General features: G+C 47.1%; 1 protein-coding gene across 2 annotated transcripts; it reads left to right on the top strand.

Annotated features, from left to right (window-relative positions):
* The first annotated feature begins 202 nt into the window (after positions 1–202).
* Positions 203–7,967, top strand: LOC112131632 (lipopolysaccharide-induced tumor necrosis factor-alpha factor-like). Of its 2 annotated transcripts, none has more exons than XM_054533620.2 (3): positions 203–931; positions 3,769–3,925; positions 5,657–5,753. In XM_054533620.2, the coding sequence occupies exons 1-3, from the start codon at positions 712–714 to the stop codon at positions 5,736–5,738; spliced, it is 459 nt and encodes a 152-aa protein (XP_054389595.1). In that variant the 5' UTR covers positions 203–711; the 3' UTR covers positions 5,739–5,753. The 2 variants fall into 2 exon arrangements, with proteins under 2 accessions (XP_054389595.1, XP_054389594.1); XM_054533619.2 differs by lacking the exon at positions 5,657–5,753 and adding an exon at positions 7,727–7,967 and having other exon boundaries at positions 679–931.
* Positions 7,968–24,397: the final 16,430 nt, after the last annotated feature.

Genomic DNA, 24,397 nt, shown 5'->3' with positions numbered 1-24,397 from the left:
TAACACACATACAAAAAAGTATATACGTTTTAATTGTACAACTCAGATTTTTACAGACTGAACATACCTCTGTAACCAGCCCCCAGGTGAAGAAAGAGAACAGGACCCGCCCCCTGCAAAGGCCCCCTCATACCCCTTTCCAGATTCTTCTTCCTCTCCCAAGAGTAACCGCTCCATGGATTCATTTTGCCTATTTCTGACCTTTATTTAAATAGCATCATACAGCGTGCATTTTGTGGCATCTGGCCCCTTTGCTATTTGTGATAATTTGTGGTTGGTTTTTGAATGCCTTTATCTTTTCCGTTACCTGAAACAGTTAGTGAAAACCACAGTGGTTTAAAAACCAAAAAACAAAAAAACAAAAAAACAAACAAAAAAAAACGAAGAAGAAACACCAGATATGGAAGGTACATAGGTCATTGTCCGGTAATGGTTTATGATGTGAAGAAGAAATGACTCGTATTTGGTTGATGTTTCCACTTTGGATTTTCCAGGTTTTGGTGATTTTTGGTAGTAATTATTTACTTTTTGATTAATTCTGGGGTCTTGAAGGGACATTAACCCTCTTCCTAGCTTTTGCACAAAGCTGGATGGAAGTCATTTTCTCAGAATTTCTGTTTGCCAGAAAGAAAATTGAAGCCTTAGGTAAAAAAGAGAGGGAGAGATAACTGAATTTCTTATCTGGTATGTTCTGTTTCTGTTTTAGGTAAAATGTCGGTTCCAGGACCTTACCAGGTGGCCACCGGGCCTTCCTCAGCACCATCCGCACCTCCATCCTATGAAGAGACAGTGGCTGTTAACAGTTATTACCCCACACCTCCAGCTCCCATGCCTGGGCCAACTACGGGGCTAGTGACAGGGCCTGATGGGAAGGGCATGAATCCTCCTTCATATTATACCCAGCCAGCGCCCATCCCCAATAACAATCCAAGTACGTGTGGCCTCGCAGGCCCCCCTTACCATTTCCTTGGCCCTCCACACTGGGAATCAGGAGAGTGACCAAAGTGACTCTACCAAAAAGTCTAAGTAAAGTGCCAGTACGTTCCAGTTTTAACCCCTTACCTTGAAATTCCACACACGGTCTTTTAGATTCCATGTTGGTGAGGCTCACAGCTTTTCCATAATAAAGTATGGTTTAGGATCTTTCCCATGATCATCATATACGAATCTTTTGGCACATCTCATGGAGGCACAACCAACTTTCTTCTGAGAATGGGAGTTTGTGTCTTAAGGGCCCGCACCCTTCCTCCTGAGGGCTGATGCAGAACTTCTGCCCTGAGGCCAGGGCCGAGGTAGGAATAGGGAGGAGAAGAAACCATCCTGAGCAAGGTGTGATTGTGTTTTCATACCAGCTCACCCTCAATGCAAGTTGCTCTTCTGCTTTTGAGCAACTAGATGGTCCCTGTCCTTTGGTGCTTCCTTCCGCCCGAGGGTGACCTGGTATGTCACTGCTTCAGTATCACAGGTAGTTCTGAAAGAAATCTTTAGCTCAGAGAGGGGGCCCGTGAATCAGACTGCCTGGGTTCACATAACCTCCTTGTGCCTCAGCTTCCCCATTTGTAAAATAGGTTTCATCAAGTACCTATTTACAAATATCAGTGAGTTGTTAACATGAGAGGAAGTACTGTGTGCCAAATACAGAGTACTCATTTGATAAAAGTGAACTCTTATTGTTGTGTTCAAGTTATTTTGAGCTGGAAGAGGATGAGATAATGACTTTAGATTCTTAGACCATCCTGTGATCAATAAATAGTTTCTTCTTCTTCTTTGGTTTTTTTTTTTTTTTTTTTTTTGAGACAGGGTCTCACCGTGTTGCCCAGGCTGGAGTGCAGTGGTGCAGTCATGGCTCGCTACAGCCTGAACCTCCTGGGCTCAAGTGATCCTACCACCTCAGTCTCTGGAATAGCTGAGACTATAGGCATCCACCACCTCACCTGGCTAATTTTTAAATTTTTGTAGAAATGCAGTCTCACTATTTTTCCAGGCTGATCTTTAACTCCTGAGCTCAAACGATCTTCCCACCTCCCTTGGTCTCCCAAAGTGTTAGAATTACCAGCATAAGTCACAGAGCCTGGCCCAAATAACTTATTCTTGAACCCCAAAAACACTTAATAAAATGTATGAACTGGGTATGGTGGCTTGCGCCTGTAATCCTAGCTACTGAGGAGGCTGAGGCAGGAGGATCACCTGAGGCCAGGAGTTCCAAACCAGCCTGAGTGACATAGTGAGATATTGTCTCTATGGAAATAAAATTAGCCGAGTGTGATGGCTTGCACCTGTAGTCCCAGCTACTTGGGAGGCTGAGGTGGGAGGATTCCTTGAGCCCAAGAGGTTGAGGCTGCAGTGAGCTATGATTGTACCCTTGCGCTCCAGCCTGGGCAACACAAGACCCTGTCCCCCCTGCCAAAAAAAAATTACACATAAGTGCTAAAGTATGATTCAATACTACTTTTCTGGAAGGAGGGTCTTTCTATGAGTATTACTAAGTTCAGTTAACTCTAGGCAGTAATTTTCCCCTAATTCATTTGTTATATAAATGGCATTCTAACAACGTAAAAAGGAACAGAAGGAAGTTGCTTTGACAGAAATATGAGCTTAACAACTGAAGTGCTTGATGATTTTCATCACCCCGGATTCTCTCTTTTTTTTTCTTTTTTTTTTTTTTTTTTTGAGGTAGAGTCTTGTTCTGTTGCCCAAGCTGGAGTGCAGTGGCATGATCTTGGCTCACTGCAACCTCTGCCTCCCGAGTTCAAGCGATTCTCCTGCCTCAGCCTCCCAAGTAGCTGGGACTACAGGCACGCGCCACCATGCCCGGCTAATTTTTGTCTTTTGAAACAGGGTTTCACCATGTTGGCCAGGCTGGTCTTGAACTCCTGACCTCTGGTGATCCACCCACCTCAGCCTCCCAAAGCCAAGGGATTTGCTGGGATTACAGATGTGAGCCACCGTGCCCGGCCTGGATTCTTTTCTGATTCTTGCGAATGTTCAAACATGTTTTCACATAGCTTTTTCTTCCTAGCATTATTTTATATTTTCATTTCTTGTATCAACACAGTTCACGAGCTTGTTGTCTCACAGAGTTGGCCTGCGTTTCCTGGCTTGGTAAACTCTACCCTTATCATTGGCTGTCAGAGTTTATCAAAGGGTCTGTGTAAAGAGAGTGGATTGTTTATCAAGAGCTGCTGGGCACAGTGTGAGGCTGTTTAAAATTTATTTATTTGTTTTTGGGACTGAGCGTTGCTCTGTTGTCCAGGCTGGAGAGCAGTGGCGCAATCATAATTCACTGCATCCTCAATCTCTCAGACTCAAGTGATCCTCCCACCTCAGCCTCCTGAGTAGCTGGGTCTACAGGCATGTACCACCACGCTGGGCTAATTTTTATAGTTTTTCATAGAGATGAGGTCTTGTCATGTTGCCTAGGCTGATCTCAAACTCCTAGGCTCAAGCAATCCTCCCACCTCGGCCTCCCAAAGTGTTGGGATCAGAGGCATGAGCTACCGCGCCCGGTCCTCCTTTCTTTTTGAGGCTGAATCATATTCTGGTGGATGGATAAACTTTGCTGTGTTAATTTATTGGTCCATCGATGGACACATGTGTTCCTTCCCCTTTTGGCTCTCATAGATAGCCAAACGATGAACGCGTGCTATGAACATGGATATACAAATATAATATTTGCTCGCATCCCTGCGTTCCTCTCTTTGTCCTGTAGTGAATGCTATTGGCCTTGTTTCCTGAGCAGCCTGTGTTTGTCCCTCTCCCTTTCATCAGTTACCGTGCAGACGGTCTATGTGCAGCACCCCATCACCTTTTTGGACCGCCCTGTCCAAATGCGTTGTCCTTCCTGCAACAAGATGATCGTGAGTCAGCTGTCCTATAACGCTGGTGCTCTGACCTGGCTGTCCTGCGGGAGCCTGTGCCTGCTGGGGTGAGTCTACCTCCCACTTGGCCCCAAGCCCTCCTGCCCTTCTCTCTGGGTGCTGGCAGGGGTGGGTTCGCAACTGCACCATGCTTGACATTCAGGGCCAGACATTTGTGTTGTTTTTTTTTGAGATGGAATCTGGTTCTGTCGCCCAGGCTGGAGTACAGTGGGGCGATCTCGGCTCACTGTAATCCCCACTGCTCAGGTTCAAACGATTCTCCTGCCTCAGCGTCCTGTGTAGCTGGGATTATAGGGGTGCACAACCACGCCCAGCTTATTTTTAGTAGAGTTGGCGTTTCACCATCTTGGCCAGGCTGGTCTCAAACTCCTGACCTCAGGTGATCTGCCCGCCTCGGCCTCCCAAACTGCTGGGATTACAGGTGTGAGCCACTGTGCCTGGCCTAAGACATTTCTTTCTTTTTTTGTGATGGATTCTCACTCTGTTGCCCAGGCTGGAGTGCAGTAGCACGATCCTGGCTCACTGCAACCTCCACCTCCCAGGTTCAAGCTATTCTCCTGCCTGAGCCTCCTGAGTAGCTGGGATTACAGGTGTGCACCGCCAGGCCCGGCTAATATTTTGTACTTTTAGTAGAGATAGGGTCTCACCATGTTGGCCAGGCTGGTCTCGAACTCCTGACCTCAGGTGGCCCGCCCGCCTCAGCCTCCCAAAGTGCTGGGATTACAGGCGTGGGCCATCATGCCTGGCCCAAGACATTTCTTTATTGTAGGAGGTGTCCTGTGCATTGTAGGATATTGAATAGCATCCCTGGCCCCCACCCGCTTGATGCTAGGAGCACCACACTCCCCAGTGTTCTGAACAAAAATGCCCCTAGGGAGGCCAAGTCATCCCTGCTGGTCTAAAGCATATCAGTCCCCAGAAATTGGTCTTCCATCTTTTCTTCTTGCTTATCTGCTGAAACCACACCCTGTGTGTAGGGATAAGCTTCACAGCTGCTTCCAGCTGTGTACAGGGCAATACCCTTAGGGATTCCTTTTTCTTCTAGAATTTCATGACCTAAATAATAATGTTTTGCTCGAGCCCGAGGGAAGCTTTAAACAATCTGTACATTAAAATTCTTCATAGGAATCGCTTCAAAACTTCTTATCTTTTTATGACCCGAAGTATTTTTCCCATTACTCATGCAGGGAAATTATATAAATATTTATGTCTGCACCAAGGGTATTATGTTTAAAGAGATAATAGTTTCTGTTCTGGGAGAAAAATCTGAGGAAACACAATCAATTTTTTGTTTCCCACCAAGCAGGTAAAAGTAGCTTCCTTATTCCTGGCCACGTGAGCCACTCAGAAAACCCCAAGGGTCTCCATTCTTTTCCTTGAAGGAAACAATATTTGTGAGTTTCAGGAGCCTCATGCAACCGGCACATTCCTCTACATTGTCCTTTGGTGACTTGAGGTTGAGAAGGAACAATATTTCTCTTCCTAAGTTCAATAAGAGGCTCAGAGTCCCGGAGAGTTTAGTTAACTTCCTTGAGGTCATGTGTTAAATAAGGAAGGAAGGAGACAAAACAGCTTTCTGGGCACCTGATTCCCCCTCTTGCCCATAGGACTCTGCTGTTGTCTTCATTCCGTGGGCAGAAAATGCTTAAAAAAAAAAAAATCCATTGTCTCTGGATATTTGTATTAAAACAAATTTTTATCTTTGAAATCGGGGAAAGACGGAATAGAAACTTACTTGTTTTGTTTTGTTTGAGACTGAGTCTTGCTCTATTGTCCAGGCAGGAGCGCAGTGGTACGATCGTAGCTCTCTGCAGCTTTGATCTCCTGGGCTCCTGCAATGCTCCCAGCTCAACCTCCTGAGTACCTGGGACCACAGGTGTGTGCCACCATACCTAGCTAATTTTTAAATTTTTTTTTTTGTGGAAGCAGAGGTTTTACTCTGTTGCCCAGGCTGGTCTTGAACTCCTGGACTCAAGCAGTCCTCCTGCCTTGACCTCCCAAAGTGCTGGGATTATAGAGGAATAGAAACTTACATTGAGAATCGGCCTATGCCAGTCTGGCTTTAGAAATTGAGGCAACCTGTCTTTTCCTCCCTTTGTTCCTTCCTTAAACATGGTAGAGTGGGTTCAAATCCTGCTTCTCACTAGCTATGTGGCCATGGGCAAGTGACTTTACCTCTCTGTGCTTCAGTTTCCCCATCTATAGATGGGGGTACGGGGCAATAACACCCACCTCAGGGGCTGCTGTGGATAAAATATGTGTGTATGCTGCCTGGAGCCGCGCCTGTACCTATAAGCCGTAGGTTAAGATTCCTGCTGAATGGACTGACTGCCCTTATTTGAGCTCTGGAAAGCTTAGGCAATAGGAGGAAATTTCTTTCATGAGATAATTTCCTCATCAGAATATTTCCAAATTCTGCTTTATGTAAACTAGCGTCTTTCTGTAAAAGGTTGAGTTTTAACTCCGTTTTTGGCAAACATTGGTTGTCAGGCTGTCTGAGATTCCTGCCTGTGTGTGCCAATGGTGAATTATGTAGGTTAAGAGGCGTTATTTGGGGAACTCTACTTGGTTGCTGTAAGAAGTAGCCTGTCTATATGGAAAAGAGATCAGTAAGACGGGGGTTGGCAAAACAACCCTGGAGCCAGGCGCCTGTTTTAAGTTTTACGGGAACACAGCCACGCCTGTTGGTTTTTGGATTCTCTGTGGCTGTCTTCTCATTCCTAGGGCAGAGTTGAGCAGCGGCAACAGAGACTCGATGGCTCATCAGGATGAAAGTATGTGGCCGGGTGTGTGGTGGCTTCCACCTGTAATCCCAGCACTTTGGGAGGCGGAGGTGGAAGGATCACTTGAGGTCAGCAGTTCAAGACCAGCCTGTGCAACATAGCAAGACCCCATCTCTACAAAAACAAACAAAACACAGCAACAAAAAGACTAAAAGATCTACTATCTGTCCCTTTGCAAAAAAAGTTCACCAAGCCCATCTAACACTTTGAAAGACTCCCAAATGACCCCAGATTTGAAAATAATGCTCAAAGGGGCTCTGTCCGTAGGAGGAGCCTTAGCATTGGCTGGCATGTTAATTTCCTAGGGGTGTCATCACAAATTACAACACACCTAGTGTTTAAAACAACAGATATTAACTCTCACAATTCTAGAGACCAGAAGTGCAAAATCAAAATGTCAGCAGGGGCCGGGTGTGGTGGCTCTCACCTGTAATCCCAGCACTTGGGGAGGCCAAGGCAGGTGGATCACTTGAGGTCAGGAGTTTGAGACCAGCCTGGCCAACACGGTGAAACCCCATCTCTCCTAAAAATACAAAAATTAGCTGGGCCTGGTGGCATGCACCTGCAATCCCAGCTACTCAGGAGGCTGAGGCAGGAGAATTGCTTGAACCCAGGAGGACAAGAACTGCTTGAACCCTGGGCGACAGAGTGAGACTCCATCTCAAAAAAAAACAAAAACAAAAAACAAACCAAAGACTAAAATGTCAGCAGGGCTCAGCAGGGCCACGCTCCCTCCTAAGGCTTTAGGGTGAATCATTTTTTGCCTTCTCCAGCTTCTGGTAGCTGCAGGTGTTCCTTGGCTTATGGCCTCATCACTCCAGCCTCTGCCTCTGTCTTCACATACCCTTCTGCCCACTCTGTATCTCTGTGTGTCTTCTCCTCTTCTTCTGAGGTCATTGGGTTTTAGGGGTCCACTTGGATAATCCAAGATGATCCCATCTCAAAATTCCTAATTATACTGGCAAAGACCCTTTTTACAAAGAAGGACATGAACATGTTTTTGGCAGCCAGTGTCCATCCTGTTGTGGTCAGTAATGTGCTCCGTGTGTCTCTCTCTCCTTCCAGGTGCATAGCGGGCTGCTGCTTCATCCCCTTCTGCGTGGATGCCCTGCAGGACGTGGACCATTACTGTCCCAACTGCAGAGCTCTCCTGGGCACCTACAAGCGTTTGTAGGACTCAGCCAGACGTGGAGGGAGCCGGGTGCTGCAGGAAGTCCTTTCCACCTCTCATCCAGCTTCACGCCTGGTGGAGGTTCTGCCCTGGTGGTCTCACCTCTCCAGGGGGCCCACCTTCATGTCTTCTTTTGGGGGGAATACGTCGCTAAACTAACAAATCTCCAAACCCCAGAAATTGCTGCTTGGAGTCGTGCATAGGACTTGCAAAGACATTCCCCTTGAGTGTCAGTTCCACGGTTTCCTGCCTCCCTGTGACCCTGAGTCCTGCCATCTAACTGTGATCATTGCCCTATCCGAATATCTTCCTGTGATCTGCCATCAGTGGCTCTTTTTTCCTGCTCCGTGGGCCTTTCTGGTGGCAGTCTCAAACTGAGAAGCCACAGTTGCCTTATTTTTGTGGTTGTTCTGCCCAGAGCTCGGCTGAACCAGCCTTTAGTGCCTACCATTATCTGATCCGTCTCTTTCCATCCCTTATGACAAAGATCTTGCCTTACAGACTTTACAGGCTTGGCTTTGAGATTCTGTAACTGCAGACTTCATTAGCACACAGATTCACTTTAATTTCTTAATTTTTTTTTTTTAAGTACAAAGAGGGGCTATTAACACCCAGTACAGACATATCCACGAGGTCATAAATGCATGCTAGAAAAATAGGGCTGGATCTTATCACTGCCCTGTCTCCCCTCGTTTCTCTGTGCCCGATCTTCAGCACCCCTTTCCATACAGGGATTTTTTTCTCATAGACTAATTATATGAACAGTTTTTATGACCTCCTTTTGGTCTGAAATACTTTTGAACAGAATTTCTTTTTTTTTTTTTTTTTAAACAGAGGTGAGGTCTTACTATGTTGCCCAGGCTGGTCTTGAACTCCTGGGCTCAAGCGATCCTTCTGCCTTGGCCACCCGAAGTGCTGAGATTGCAGGCATGAGCTACCGTGCTGGGCCTGAACATAATTTCAAGAGGAGGATTTATAAAACCATTTTCTGTAATCATATGATTGGTGTCATTTTTCCATTTGCCAATGTAGTCTCACTTAAAAAAAAAGGAAGAAAAAGAAATGGATAATTTAATCTACTGCCTTTACTTGGGGTTGATGTGGTTCTTAAACACCTTCATCATGGAACTCTCAAAGTGGGGTCCGTTTTGGGTTCCTGGTGGTGGGTTTTGAAAGATAAGGGAAAGCACATTTTGAGCATGTCTGGGTACCATGGTGCAGATGCTTGGGAACCAGAACTGTTTCAGAGGAATCTAAAGTCTGATTTTAGTTTTCAGAGACACAGCTTGTTGTAAAACATGAGAAGACCTGATTTCTAGGACTCAGGCAGCAAGCCAGGATTCTAGGTTGGCTGCTGTGTCATCTTTGAAGTCAAGACAAAGCTGGGCTCAACCTTCAAGAGTCCTCATTTTGATAATAATTCAGCATAGGGAACTCATGTGAATATTACTATGTAGAAATAAAACCTAGACCTTGAGCGAACCTCTGTATATTGGTTGAAAACGATAGTGGTAACCATTGATCCCCCTTCATTTGATGTTTGGAAAATTCCAGTAATTATCATTTTTGCAACGAATATGGATACCACATCGTACTTCGGTGTTACCTGCTTTTGAAAAATAAAGTCTTTGGTTCACCCGGTGAACTATTTATGAGTTCTTTTGGTGTGATGAAAGGGCTCATGTTGCATTTCCAGCCATTGCTACAAAGAATCTTTATTTGCTCAGTAACGGTAGAAAATCCTTCCCGATTAAAAACTTCAGACTTGCTGAATATACTGCGATGTCAAGATGACCGATGTTGAGTTGGGTGGATTTGCTAACAAGTCAGATTTGAACATGAGGCTATTGGAACCCAATAGGCGTCATTGATGGCGGCAAGCCACAGCTTTCAAGTTTTAATAAAATGCACAGAAGAGAACTGTCCCCATGCATTCTCTGAACAAAACATGCTTTGTGAGATGCTAAAAGGAGAGTATTGTAACATGTCAGGAATATGGATGCCGCCTTCCCCCATCCTTTGCTACCTGATGATACAGCTTCATTTTGCTAGATGCAAGGAAATAATGTCATCTTGGTGTGGCTTACATTGTCATTTAAACCCTAAATTACAGTCTTGAAAAATTGCTGCTTTCCAGATCTTGATTGTGTAGTTTCAGGGCCATGCATATTTAGCAGTTTGGCTCAGATGGTGGCATATACATGATCTCAAGCTATTATTAATTACATATGCAAAGTCTTCAAAACAAGAGCACTATTTCAGGATCGTAAAAACATGTATTATACGGAACTTTCATGTCAGATGCCTGGAGTACGAAGCGTTCATTGGACATTCCATTTTACTGTTCGAAGTATGGACTTACATATCAAATTAAAAGGCTCTTTTGTTCTGCCACTGTTTGGTGGGGACTTGAGAGTCTCTTGCAAACACTGGTTCACATTCAATTAATGAAAGGGCTTTATACCTACCTACTTGGACCGCAAAGAGGAATTTTACCAATCTGAAACCAAAAGTGGCTATATATCTTATATTCTGTTATGTCCATCTAGGCGACGTGGCTTTCTAAGAAGTGTTGGTTTGTGGCTTAACAAAATCATTCAGCTACTGCATCTCTTGAAGCCAGACTTAAGCATATGATGGATTCTTTGCTGACCACAGCGTTACCCGTGAAAATGTTTTCTTCGGGACAACTGGCTTCCCAGTTGCTAACGAGAACCCTTCTGTTGAATACTGAACTATTTATAAACATGGCTTCATATACTCACACCATTTGGCCTCAGTTTTCTCCCCAGTGAGAGCCTGTTGTGTTTGGGATGGTAAAAATCCTCCTCTGACTTTCTGGGCTCAAGATTTCTGTTAGGAGTAAATCTAGACGTTGGAATTTTACGCAGAATTCTGATTTGCCTTTCGGTTCCTTGGTCCTCTCCTCCCTGTATGACTCAAATGTTTACAATGAGTCGCCTGTTTTTTTGCAGGCACATGAGTGAATTGGAAGTAGATCTAGCAAGGGCCATGAAAAAGACATCAAGAATAGTTTTGCTTTTTATTTTTTTGAGAGGGAGCCTCGCTATGTTGCCCAGACTAGAGTGCAATGGCATGATCTCAGCTCACTGCAGCTTCCACCTCCCGGGTTCAAGCGATTCTCCTGCCTCAGCCTCCCGAATAGCTGGGATTACAGGCACCTGCCACCGTGCCCAGCTAATTTTTGTACATTTAGTAGAGTTGGGGTTTCGCCATGTTAACCAGGCTGGTCTCGAACTCCTGACCTGCCCACTTCGGCCTCCCAAAGTCCTGGGATTACTACAGGCATGAGCCACTGTGCCCGGCCTTTTTTTTTTTTTTTTTTTTAATCTAAGAATTTTAAATAAGATTCTGGAGCTCAGATTAAAATGAATAAATAAATAAATAAATAGCTCACCACCAAGTATAGAGTCTAGTGCATGTAACTAACCACCTTGTAACTGCTCTCTGCAGTATTAAAAAGATGTTCTCCCAATTAAATACCTTTTCTCCTTTTCTTTCCCTTTCTGTTCCCTTTTTTTTTTTTTTTTTTTTTGAGATGGAGTCTCGCTCTGTTGCCCAGGCTGGAGTGCAGTGGCACAATCTCGGCTCACTACAACCTCCTCCTCCAGGGCTCAAGTGATTCTCCTGCCTCAGCCTCCTGAGTAGCTGGGAGTACAGGTGCGCTCCCTCACGCCAGGCTAATTTTTGTATTTTTAGTAGAGACAGGGTTTCACCATGTTGGCCAGGCTGGTCTCAAGCCTCTGACCTCAAGTGATCCACCTGCCTCGGCCTCCCAAAGTGCTAGGATTACAGGCGTGAGCCACTGTGCCTGGCCTCAGCATTTAAGTATTCTTAAAGCTCTTAGTACTGCAGTGCCTCTTAAGTGATCTTGGCCGGTTTCCCAAATGGGCAAAATCAATTTAATGGGTTCATCAAAAGTCACAGTGCATTACTCATAATAGATCTGACTATTATTTGTAAAACTTGGATATATAGATGTGTGTGTTTGGGGGAGGGGTCACGGTGTAAAGTTAAGTGTGAAGGGTAACATCTGGAAGCCTCTGGTTGGTGTCTGTGGATTTCACATTGTGTATCATTGATTAACTCCTGCTGTTTTGCAGGCATTGTACAATCGGGGTAGAAAACACGACCCTGCCTAGGAAGAGTGAACAGTGGGCTTAGTGCTGCCCTGTCAACATTTCTGCCCCCTTCCTCTTCCCTCCTTCCTTCTTTCCATCTAAAATTCACCTAATGTTAAAGTACATAATTAGGTGGCTTTTAGTACATTCACAATGCTATGTAACCATCACTTCTACCTAGTTCCGAAACATTTTCATCAGCCCAAAATAATACCCCAAACCCATTAGCAGTCACTCCCCATTCCCTTCTCTCCACAACCCCTGGCACCCATCAGTCTGCATTCTGTCTATGGATTTACCTATAGTGGGTATACTATATCAATGGAATCGTAGAGTATGTGATCTTTGCGTCTGGCATCTTTTGCTGAGCATCACATTTTCAAGGTTCATCCACATGGTAGCGTGGACCAGTGGTTCATTCCTTTTTGTAGGTGAATGATACTCCATCGTGTGGATAGACCACGGTTGGTTAATCCACTCATCCTTTGATGAACGTCTGTGTTATTTCTACCTTTTGGCTGTTGTTAATAATGCCACTGAGAACATTTGTTTACAGGCTTCTGTGTGGACATATGTTTTCAGTTCCCTTGGGTGTATACCTAGGAATGCAATTGCTGGGTAATTCTACCTGTACGGTCCATTCATTCATTCATTCATTCATTCATTCATTTATTGAGACCAAGTCTCACTCTGTCACTCAGGCTGGAGTGCAGTGGCGTGATCTCGGCTCACTACAACCTCCACCTCTCGGGTTCAAGCGATTCTCCTGCCACAGCCTCCTGAGTAGCTGGGACTACAAGTGCATGTCACCACGCCTGGCTTATTTTTTGTAGAGACGATGTCTTACTGTGTTGCCCAGGCTGGTCTCGGAAGTCCTGGGTTCAAGTCATCCGCTTGCCTCAGCCTCCTGAGTAGCTGTGATTACAGGCACACGCCACTACACTCAGCTAATTTTTAAATTTTTTGTAGAGTTGGGGTCTTCTATATTGCCCAGACTGGTTTCAAACTCCTGGGCTTAAGTGATCCTCCTGCCTTGGCCTCCCAAAGTGCTGGGATTACAGGCGTGAGCCACTGTGCTTGGCCTTCCCATTTGCACTGAAGGTCTTTCTTTGTGGTTGCATTGGTTTGCCTTTCCCTGCATTAGTTGTTTGTCTAACTTAATGGCCTCCTCATTTTATGTTCTGCCTGCCTTCTGTCTTAAAGTCTTAAATTCGTTCAGGTCTTTATCAGTGACCAGATAGTGTCCACATGTGTATATGTGCGAGGGGGTGGTCTGGGTGTCTCTATAGGTGTGTGTGTGCATTGGGGGCTTTGTATGGGGGAATATGTAGGAGTGTGTCTGTGTATGTGTGGGTGTGTCTGTGGGTGTTTGTTGGAGGGCCTAGGTGTCTGTCATGTGTGTGAGCTGGGCTCCGGGTGTCTCCGTAGCTGTCTATGAGTGTCTGGCCCCGTGTGAGTGTGCATCCACACATGTATGTGTCTCTGGGTGCATGGAGCATAAGGGGAAGGGGCCAAGCTGCCCAGAGCTGCACTGGCCTGGAAGCCTTCAGTCCTCCAGGAGCCCTGCAAGGACTGTCAGGCCAACCACCCCCAGGGGGAAGATAAATGAATGTTGCCTCACTGATCTCAGGGACTAAAGGGCAGGAATGATTGTTCTTTCCATTGTTATGCAGTGTGGAGGGGACCATGCCTGGCCTCCCGACCTTGTCAATCATGGCTGTGTCCGGCTGCTGGTGGATGATTCCAGATGGGAAAGATTCTTACTGAATCCTGTACGACAGGGCCAGGGCCACTGTCCTCAGACTCCACGCTGCACATTAGAATCCCCTGGAGGAGGCTGGGTGCAGTGGCTCATTCCTGTAATCCCAGCACTTTGGGGAGGCTAAGGCAGGAGGATTGCTGGAGCCCAGGAATTAAAGACCAGCCTGGGCAACACAGTGAGACCTCGTCTCTATAAAAATAAAAATTAAGTTTGAGCATGGTGGCTCATGCCTGTAATCCCAACACTTTGGGAGGCCAAGGCAGGCAGATCACCTGCGGTCTGGAGTTCGAGATCAGCCTGAGCAACATGGAGAAACCCCGTCTCTACTAAAAGACAAAATTAACCGGGCATGGTGGCGCATGCCTGTAATCCCAGCTACTTGGGAGGCTGAGGCAGGAGAATCGCTTGAACCCAGGAGGCGGAGGTTGCGGTAAGCTACGATCATGACATTGCACTCCAGCCTGGGCAACGAGAGCAAAACTCTGTCTCAAAATAAATAAATAAATAAATAAATAAAATTAGTTGGGCGTGGTGGTGTGTGCCTGTGGTCCCAGCTGCTCTGGAGGCTGAGGCAGGGGCATGGCTTGAGCCCAAGAGTTCAAGGCTGCACTGAGCCGTGATCGCACCACTGCACTCTAGTCTGAGCAACAGAGTGAGGCCCTTGCTCTAAAAAAAAGCAATGAAAAACAATTCCCCGGGGGAGCATTTAAAAGGTTCCATGCCCAGGCCATGCACCAGATCAATTGGATTAGGAACTCTCAAGATGCCACCAGGCATCATTGCTGACCTATCCCTGGGCACAGCCATACTGGGGCCACAGAAAGTCTTTAATTGTACCATTTTTTTCCATAAGAGGGAAAAATGCCTGCATATAATAATGAATCCGGCCTGGATTATATTTCTCTTTATACCAACACAGTCATAAAATACATGTTTAAATATATTTTTATGGAGGAAGTGGCCCACTGAAGTGCTAAGGCTGCCCCGATCAGCCTGCAGCTGCACCGTGGCCCCGGGTCGCTGGCCTGGCCTGGGGGTTGGTGTGAGTGTGTGAGGCTCCATCACTGATGCTGTGGTCCCCAGGGCCTCTGTTCATTCAGTAAGTGCGTATTGGGTGTGTAACATGTTCCCAGGATACAGCAGCAAATGGGAGAGTCAGGCTCCTTGCTCTTGGGAATCTAAACTAGAACATCATCATGTTATGCTTCCTTTGCATATTATGATAACGTGATCTTGCATATAAACGCTTCCTCAAATATTGTCTCCACCAGTCCTGCCAAGAACTCTTCCAGATAAAAAGGAAAAACATGATCATTTTACAAGTAAAAGAAAGGAGGCATGGAATAAGTGTGATTTACGCAGTTGCCAAGCAATTCATAACAGAGTAACTTCTGGTCCTAAAATTCACCTTGGGCTTGTTAAAAATACAGATTCCCAAGCTACATGCCTGGAGATTCAGATTCGAAAGGCTTGGGAGGGGGCCCAGAAATCTTCATTTTTAAGAAAAGGCAGGGTGTGGTGGTGCCCGTTGTAGTCCCAAGTACTTGGGAGGCTGAGGTGGGAGGATTGTTTGAGCCTAGGAGTTAGAGGCTGTAGTGAGCTATTACTGTGCCACTGTACTCCTGCATGGGCAACATAGGGAGACCCCATCTCTTCAAAAAGAGTGACAGAAAGAGCAAGAAAGAGAATGAGAAAGAAAAAGAGAAAGAAAGAGAATGAGAAAGAAGGAGTGCCTGAGTGTTTCCTAAGGGCTGGCAATGTTGAGAAATGTTGTTCCATGTGGCCTGGGGATCAGATCGGCCAGACAGAAGGAACTGAAATCAGGGTTCTTGACCTTGGCACTGTTGACACCTTGGGCTAGATCATTCCTTGTTCTGAGTCCATCCTGGGCATTGGAGGATGTTTAACAGCATCCCTGGCCACTACCCAGAGATAGATGCCAGTAGCAGTCGCCAGTTGTGACAATCAAAAATATTAATTCTCGAGGCCAGGCAGAGTGGCTCATGCCTGTAATCCTAGCACTCTGGGAGGCCAAGACAGGTGGATCACCTGAGGTCAGGAGTTCGAGACTAGCCTGGGCAACATGGTGAAATCCCATCTCTACTAAAAATATAAAAATTAGCTGGGTGTAGTGGCAGGCGCCTGTAATCCCAGCTACTCGGGAGGCTGAGCCAAGGAGAATCGCTTGGACCCAGGGGCAGAGGTTGCAATGAGCCGAGATCTCACCACTGCACTCCAGCCTGGGCGAAAGAGTGGAATTCTGTCTCAAAAAAAAAAAAAAAAAAATACTCCAGACATCACTAAACGTCTCTGAGGAACAAAATCAAATCACTCCATTGAGAAAACCTGGGCAAAGTGCATGGTTCAAAGGAAACATTTCCCAAGTTTGGGGATCGGGTGTCTGTCACTGACTGAAACATGGTTAAAATACACCAATTTCCATAACAAGGAATGCAGCACTAACACATACTACAGTATGGATGAGCCTTGGAAACGTTATGCCACGTGAAAGAAGCCAGACAGCAAAGGTCACCTGTTGTATGATTCCATTTATGTGAAATATGTAGAATAGGTGATCCATAGATAAAGATGACAAATTGGTGGTTGTCAGGGGCTGGGAAGAGGGGAGAATGGGAAGTGACTGTTTCACAGATCTGGGGTCTCCTTTGGGGGTGAGGAAAATGTTTTGCAGGCCAGGCGTGGTGACTCATGCCTGTAATCCCAACACTTTGGGAGGTCGAGGCAGGAGGGTCGCTTGAGCCCAGGAGTTTGAGACCAGCCTGGGCCACATGGTGAAACTCTATCTCTACAAAGACATGCAAAAAAAAAAAAAATAGATTGGTGTAATGGCAGGCACCTGTAGTCCCCGCTACTAGGGAGGCTGAGGTGGGAGGATCACTTGAGCCTGGGAAGTCAAGGCTGCAGTGAGCCATGATTGCACCCCTGCACTCCGGCCTGGACGACAGAGTGACACCCTGTGTCAAAAAAAAAAAAAAAGAAAAGAAAAAGAAAATGTTTTGCAACTAGATAGAGGTGGCAGTTGTACAACAATGTGGATGTACTGATGCCACTGAATTGGTCACTGTAAAATTGTTTAATTGTACTAGGGGAATCTTACCTCAATCAAAGAAAATACACCAATTTGTATAGTTTCATGTGACAATTGGTAAAATGAGGATGGAGTGAACTGTGAATACAGCGTAAATCAGAATGGAGGTTTCAATGAGATAGTAACCACTAACAAGTGTGTTAAGACTATAATATAATACAGGTGCGGTGGCTCACACCTGTAATCCCAGCACTTTGGGAGGCCAAGGCAGGCGGATCAACTGAGGTTGAGAGATCTGCGAGGCCAAGGCAGGTGGATCAACTGAGGTCGGGAGATCGAGACCAGCCTGGCCAGCATGGAGAAACTCCATCTCTACTAAAAATACAAAATTAGCCAGGCATGGTGGCACATGCTTGTAATCCCAGCTACTTGGGAGGCTGAGGCAGGAGAATCGCTTGAACCCGGGAGGTGGAGGTTGCGGTGAGCTGAGATCACACCATTGCATTCCAGCCTAGGCAACAAGAGCGAGACTCCTTCTCAAAAAAAAAAAAAAAGACTATAATATATAATTAAATAATACTTATAAAGCAAATGGTAGAATCTGAGGACAGGACCTCAGTATCGACATCTTTGGAACCAGTACAATGTTGGGTTAAAATGTACAGTACATGCTTGTTGAATTAGGGAAGACAGTAAAGTGAAAGCATTTGATTCATCAAGAACCATGACTGAGCCACTTGCAACCTGCTGCGGGGCTGGGACAAGTCATTTGAGCTTCCCACGCCGAGTTCCTCTCCTTTCGAAGAAGAGGTACGCTGATTCTTCCAGCGCTAAATGTCTGTGTTGGGAAATGGACAGGTCTAGGGGAGATGACAGTACCTGCTGGAACATTCCAGAACATGCTGGAATATGCTAGGGGCTTGCTGTTTTGGCCTATGTTGTGCTGAAACCCTGTTAGTTTCACTAGGGAGGTAACAAATTCAAGAGGCTGAAGAAGAAATGCAGAGCCAGCAAAGGAGACATTGGGTTTGATTAGGGACTTAGACACAGGGGAGAGAGTGCAGGTGGTGGTGGGCTGGAGAGGAAAACTGCAGCCACTTGCAAACATCATGCAGTTTATTCAGCATTTTCACTTAGTACCCTCCCCTTAACGACCTCCACCTGGCAACCTTCATGTAACCTAAAACTCAGAGCCTGCATCCCTTGGAGGGCCTGTGTTTCATGAGACAGGCCAGGGGCTCAGATGTTTGTCATAGACAAGAAACAAATCTCCAGGTTGGCCATTCCCGGATTCCGTAGCTGGGACACACATTCAGGTGAGTCTGCCATCCAGGTCATCCTAAGGATGTGTGCAGGTTATTGCGTTCAGGTGCGTTTGCCCTACAGCCCACCGGAGCAAACTCGTGGGTAAACTAGGAAACCCTTGAGACACAGGTCTCAATGAGCACCAGGCTGTGGTCAGCTTTGATACGCAGGAGCAGAACAAGCCAAGAAGCGACACTCAACTTTGCAAGAATCAGCCCCCTGTGTCTCCTTCCCACCGTCTGCTGCCAGGGGTGGGCGTCTGTATTCACACATCTGGCTCAGGTGAGGATGGGGCCGGGAGCCACCTTTGCAGGTCATTCGAAAGCCCCCAGATTCCTTCCACCTGTGGGCCCTGGGGGCTGCCTCCCTCCCTCCCGGAGCTGAGAATCCCATTTTTGGAGTGAGTCTTGCGTCTACAGATCTAGGGCTGCACGTGTGTCCTGCTCAGGGCATGGCTAACAGGGCCCATTCCCTGGAAACAAGGGCAGGAAGGGGACTGGGCATGGGGCTGTCGTCTTCAAATAAGGGCTCATTACCACGGAGGCCCTAGCAGCTGGGGCACCTGTGATCCTGGGCAGGTGTTTTTCTGTTTGGAGGACATGGGGATTGGAAGCAGGGAAGCAGGGGTCGATTATAGAGCTGAGCCCCGGGTGAAGTGGCTGGTGCATCTCTGAGTAGCCGAGAAATGGGGGGAAAAGTGCCGGGAGAGGCAGGCCTCCTAACGCAGGGAGAAGGTTTCAGACCCCACCGTAGACTGCTGTATAACAGCCACTCACACAGGGCTTTGCGGTAAGAACTTTTTGGCTTCTTCGGCAGTAGCTTTATTGAGATGTTATCTACATATCACACAATTCACCCATTTAAAGTGTACAATTCAGCTGGGCGTGGTGGCTCATACCTGTAATCCAGCACTTTGGGAGTCCAAGATGGGAGGGTCGGTATAGGCCAGAAGTTGAAGACCAACCTGGACAACAAGGTGAGACCCGGTCTCTTTAAAAAAAAAAAAAAAAAAAAAAAAAAAAAGGGCTGGGCACGGTGGCTCACGCCTGTAATCCCAGCACTTTGGGAGGTCGGGGCAGGCGGATCACGAGGTCAGGAGATCCAGACCATCCTGGCTAACACGGTGAAACCCCATCTCTACTAAAAATACAAAAAATTAGCCGGGCGTGGTGGCGGGCGCCTGTAGTCCCAGCTACTCGGGAGGCTGAGGCAGGAGAATGGTGTGAACCTGGGAGGTGGAGCTTGCAGTGAGCCGAGATTGCGCCACTGCACTCCAGCCTGGGTGACAGAGCGAGATTCCGTCTTAAAAATGTTGTTGGGCATGGTGGTGTGTGCCTGCAGTCCCAGCTGCTGAGGAAGCTGAGGCAGGAGGATTGTTTGAGCTGTGCCGAGGTCAAGGCTGCAGTGAGCTGTGATTGCACTGCTGCACTCCAGCCTGGGCAACAGCAGCAAGACCCTGTCTCTAAAACATAAAGTTTTAAAGCATATGACTTAATCGGTTTTAAGTGTATTCACAAAGTTGTGAAACCATTACCACAATCAACTTTAGCATTTTCATCAGCTCAAAAAGAAACCCCGGGCCAAGTGTGGCGGTTCACGCCTATAATCCCAGCACTTTGGGAGGCTGAGCTGGGCGGATCACCTGAGGTCAGGAGTTCTAGACCAGCCTGGCCAACATGGTGACTTGTCTCTACAAAAATACAAAAATTGGCCAGGCATGATGGTGGGTGCCTGTAATCCCAGCTACTCAGGAGGTTGAGGCAGGAGAATTGCTTGAACCTGGGAGGCAGAGATTGCAGTGAGCTGAGATCATACCACTGCTCGCCAGCCTGGGTGACAGAGTGAGATATGGTCTCAAAACAAAACCAAAAATCCTGTACCCTTTAGTTGTCGACTCTCAATCTCCCCTCCCTGCCACTCCCAGCCCCTGGCAATCAACTGATTTACTCTCCAGCTCTATAGATTTGCCCATTCTGTACATATCATGTAAATGGAATCATAGCATATGTGGTCTTTTGTGCCTGGCTTTTTTTTTTTTTTTTTTTTTGAGATGGAATCTTGCTCTGTTGCCCAGGCTGGAGTGCACTGGGGTAGTCTTGGCTCACTGGAACCTCCGCCTCCCAGGTTCAAGCAATACTCCTGCCTCAGTCTTCCGAGTAGCTGGGATTATAGGTGTGCGCCACCACGGCCAGCTAATTTTTTTTTGTACTTTTAGTAGAGACAGGGTTTCACCATGTTGGCCAGGCTGGTCTCAAACTCCTGAACTCGTTATCTGCCTGCCTCAGCCTCCCAAAGTGCTGGGATTACAGGTGTGAGCCACGGGGTCCGGCCGATGCCTGGCTTCTTTTACATGGCATAGTGTTTTCAAGGGCCACCCATGCTGTGGCAGGTGTCATTGCTCCATTGCTTTTTATAGCCAGATTGTAGTCATTGTATGCATAGACCACATTTTATCTGTTGAAGGTTATCTTTTTATCTTTAAAAAGTCTGTGGCTCTATCATTGCTACTCATTGTGCCAGCTATTTAAAAAAAAAAAGAAAAACCACTGTGCCATTTTTCAGTAAAATGATTTAGACAATCTTCTTCTATATTAAAAATTATAAGGGTAAGCCTAGATAGGACATGTCAAAGACAAAAGGGCAGCTGTTAATGAGTAGGCCAGGCAGCAGAACTGGGGCTGTCCTGGGCACGCCCAATGTGTGGACGCCCCATTCCTGGGCCAGGTAATAGCAATGCACTGTCTCAATGCTTCAGGCCCTGGATAACACAGCAGAGGAGCGTGGCCCCTGGTTAAAAACCCACATGTGGCCAGGTGTGGTGGCTCACACCTGTAATTCCAGCACTTTGGGAGGCTGAGGCGGGTGAATCACAAGGTCAGGAGTTCGAGACCAGCCTGGTCAATATGGTGAAACCCCATCTCCACTAAAAAGTACAAAAATTAGCTGGGCGTGGTGTCACGCACCTGTAGTCCCAGCTACTTGGGAGGCTGAGGCAGGAGAATCGCTGGAACCTGAGAGGCGGAGGTTGTGGTGAGCCGAGATCAAGCCACTGCACTCTAGCCTGAGTGACAGAGTGAGACTCCATCTCAAAAAACCAAAAAACCCACATGTGATTTTTTTTTTTTTAAGACCTGACCATAGGCAATTCCAAAAGCTTTACCTGGGAGGCCTTAGGGGAAGCTGCCCTCCCCACACCAGACTTGGGGTGCAGCCAGTGCCCTGTCATCTCCAGAGGGGGTTGCATCGTGGTCTCAGGCACTGCAGCTCTGCTCTGATGCATGTCTGCATTTTTAGCCCTGCTGCCTGCCTTCCTACGTCTCCTTATCTGAGGCCTTGGGCAGAAATCTTCTTCAGGGGCCTCTTAGGACCAGAAGGAGGAAAAAGACCCTTTTCCCCACCCTGGCTTGTTACTCAGTACTTTTCTACTCCTAGCCCCCTCTCTTGCCCCCTACCCAGGTCCATAAAACTGCCAGGAGCTTTTTGCCCGGTTCCCCCACATCTGGATGATATACCAGATCCTCAACTGATGCCCTGTTCCGTGGGGAAACGGGAGAAGGTCAGTTGGCGCTTTCTCCAGTTTTAGCTTCCTGCTTGTACCATCACGGTGAGTGATCACGGGCGTACTGCTGTCATTTTTGGCTTGTTGCTTTGACATCTGACAGCTCAGCCCGCCCTCTTCCAGCTCAGCTGAGCTCCTGACAGCTATAGGAATTGGGACTCGATCTTTGACTGCGAAACGATGTCAACCTGTAAACAGTAAAGGTAAGTTAGTGAGTAGGTTTCTGGATGCCAGGAAGATAATGACCAATGACTGTAGATCACCCCATCACGGAGCAGCAGTGAGTATCTGTTGAGTGCCTGCCATGGGCGGGGCACATTCTGTCATTGAATTTCACAACAGTTCTGTAAGATGAACATCGCCTCTCCATTTTACAGACAAACTGAAATTCTGACAGGTGAAGTTAGCGGTCCCAGGTTCCAAGCTGGGATTCCTCAGCTAACATGTCAACCCTCCCAGAGGCATTTTGTATTGTTTTTGTGCTTGAACTTTTTCCTTGTTTGCACTCATAAACTACATGTTTTATTTCCTGGGCGGGAGGCAGCCCCTATGGTCCGCCTGTGAAAGAAACGTGGGGGCTTTCAAATGACAAAGAGGTGGCCACCAGCTCATCCTCACCCAAGCCAGGTGTGCTGATGCTGACGCCCACACCTGGCAGTCCATGATGAGAAGGGGACACAGGTGGCTGCTGCTTGCAAAATTGAGTGTCACTTGCTTGGCTTGTTCCACTCTTGCTTATCAAAGCTGAACATGACCTGGTCCTAATGGAGACTGGCTCATAGGTGCCAAGCCTGTGTCTCGAGGCGTTTCCTGGCCCCCTATAAGTCTGCTCCTGAAAGACAAGCTTATTTGTCATCTTTTCTTTTTTCTTATTCATAGAGACGGGGTCTCACTGCATTGCCCAGGCTGGTCTCAAACTCTTCATCCTCTCGCCTCGGCCTCTCAAATTGCTGAGCTACCACACTCAGCCTATTTGTCTTGCTTCTGATCTGTCTCCCTGCACTAGAAAGTCAGCTCCTTGAGGGCAGGGGCTTTCATCTGCCTGGTGCTGTATCCCCAGTGAACAGTGACTGGCACACAGTAGATGTTTGCATTTCGGGAGGGGCCCGAGATCACTCTCGGCCTCTATGGTTTTCTAGAAGGACTCACAGAGCTCAGAAAAGCCATTGCACTCATGGCTGCTGTTGATTACAGGGAAAGATAGAGAGTAAAATCAGTAAAGGGAAAAGGTGCATAAGGCAGGGAGGCCAGGCACAAGCTCCCAGATGTCCTTTCCCTGTGGACTCGTGGACAGTACTTATTTCTCCCAGTCACAGTGTGTGGCAATGTGCATAGGGCATTGCCAGTCAACGAAGCTCACCAGAGCCTTGTGTGCAAAGTTTTTATTGGCAACCAGTCATGGCCAATGGCCCATAGTTGACCTCAGTCTCCAGCCCCTCCAGAGGTCATGCTGGTATCACCTGGCCCAAACCCCCCACCCGAAATCGTGTCATTAGCAGAGACTGGCTGGCGTGGTCCCAGGCCCCCACGTAAACAAAGACACTGACGTTACTATCAGGCAGCACATTCCAAGGGCCTGGAGTTTCATTCCAGGAGCAGGACAAGGTTAACTTTTTTTTTTTTTTTTTTTTTTTGAGACGGAGTCTCCCTCTGTCGCCCAGGCTAGAGTACAGTGGTGCAATCTCGGCTCTTTGCAACCTCCGCCTCCCAGGTTCAGGCAATTCTCCTGCCTCAGCCTCTGGAGCAGCTGGGATTACAGGCGCATGCTACCACGCCCGGCTAATTTTTGTATTTTTAGTAGAGACAGGGTTTCACCATGTTAGCCAGGCTGGTCTGGAACTCGAGACCTTGGGTGTTCTGCCTGCCTTCGCCTCCTAAAGTGCTGGGATTACAGGTGGGAGCCACTGTGCCCGGCCTGGGTTAATTTCTAGAAGGGGAATTGCTACGACAGAGAAAATGTGCCTCCCCTTCCCCACCCAGCCAGCGTTTTTATGGCCACAATGTGAAGGTGTTATGAGCAATACAAAAGGGAGGATAGTCTTTGCCCTTGAAAAGATTAAATTGCTTGAGTTTCACGTACTCCAAATATGAAGTGATCTGCCATTCACCTTTAACCTGCAAAACGTCAACGTGCTGTTTCCTCTTTCTTTTCCCTGAGAGCCCATGTCCTCTTTTTCCACTAGTCGCCAATTATTTCATCCAGGCTTCATGGCCTTTTCACTTAATTTTTAAAATTTCTTCTTCTTCTTCTTTTTTTGAGATGGGGTCTTGCTCTGTCTCCAGGTTTAAGTGCTGTGGTGCGATCTCAGCTCACTGCAACCTCCGCCTCCCGGGTTCAAGCAATTCTCCTGCCTCAATCTCCCAAGTAGTGATCCGCCTGCCACGGCCTCCCAAAGTGCTGGGATTACAGGTGTGAGCCACCGCACCCAGCCTGAGTTTTGTAGCTTTAATTTGCATTTCTTTTTTAGCGGCGTGATCTTGGCTCATGGCAAGCTCCGCCTCCTGGGTTCAAGTGATTCTTCTGCCTCAGCCTCCCGAGTAGCTGGGATTACAGGCATGTGCCAACATACCCGGCTAATTTTTGTATTTTTAGCAGAGACAGGGTTTCACCATGTTGGCCAGGCTGGTCTCGAACTCCGGACCTCAGATGATCTGCCCGCCTCAGCCTCCCAAAGTGCTGGGGCTACAGGCGCCAGCCAATGCACCCAGCCTAATTTGCATTTCTTTTAGGTCTAAGGTTGAACCTCT

The sequence above is a fragment of the Pongo abelii genome, chromosome 18 (genome assembly GCF_028885655.2).
Source record: "Pongo abelii isolate AG06213 chromosome 18, NHGRI_mPonAbe1-v2.0_pri, whole genome shotgun sequence".
Lineage (NCBI taxonomy): Eukaryota > Metazoa > Chordata > Mammalia > Primates > Hominidae > Pongo > Pongo abelii.
Note: the sequence above shows the minus strand (reverse complement) of the source record. Positions and strands in the feature narration are given on the sequence as shown.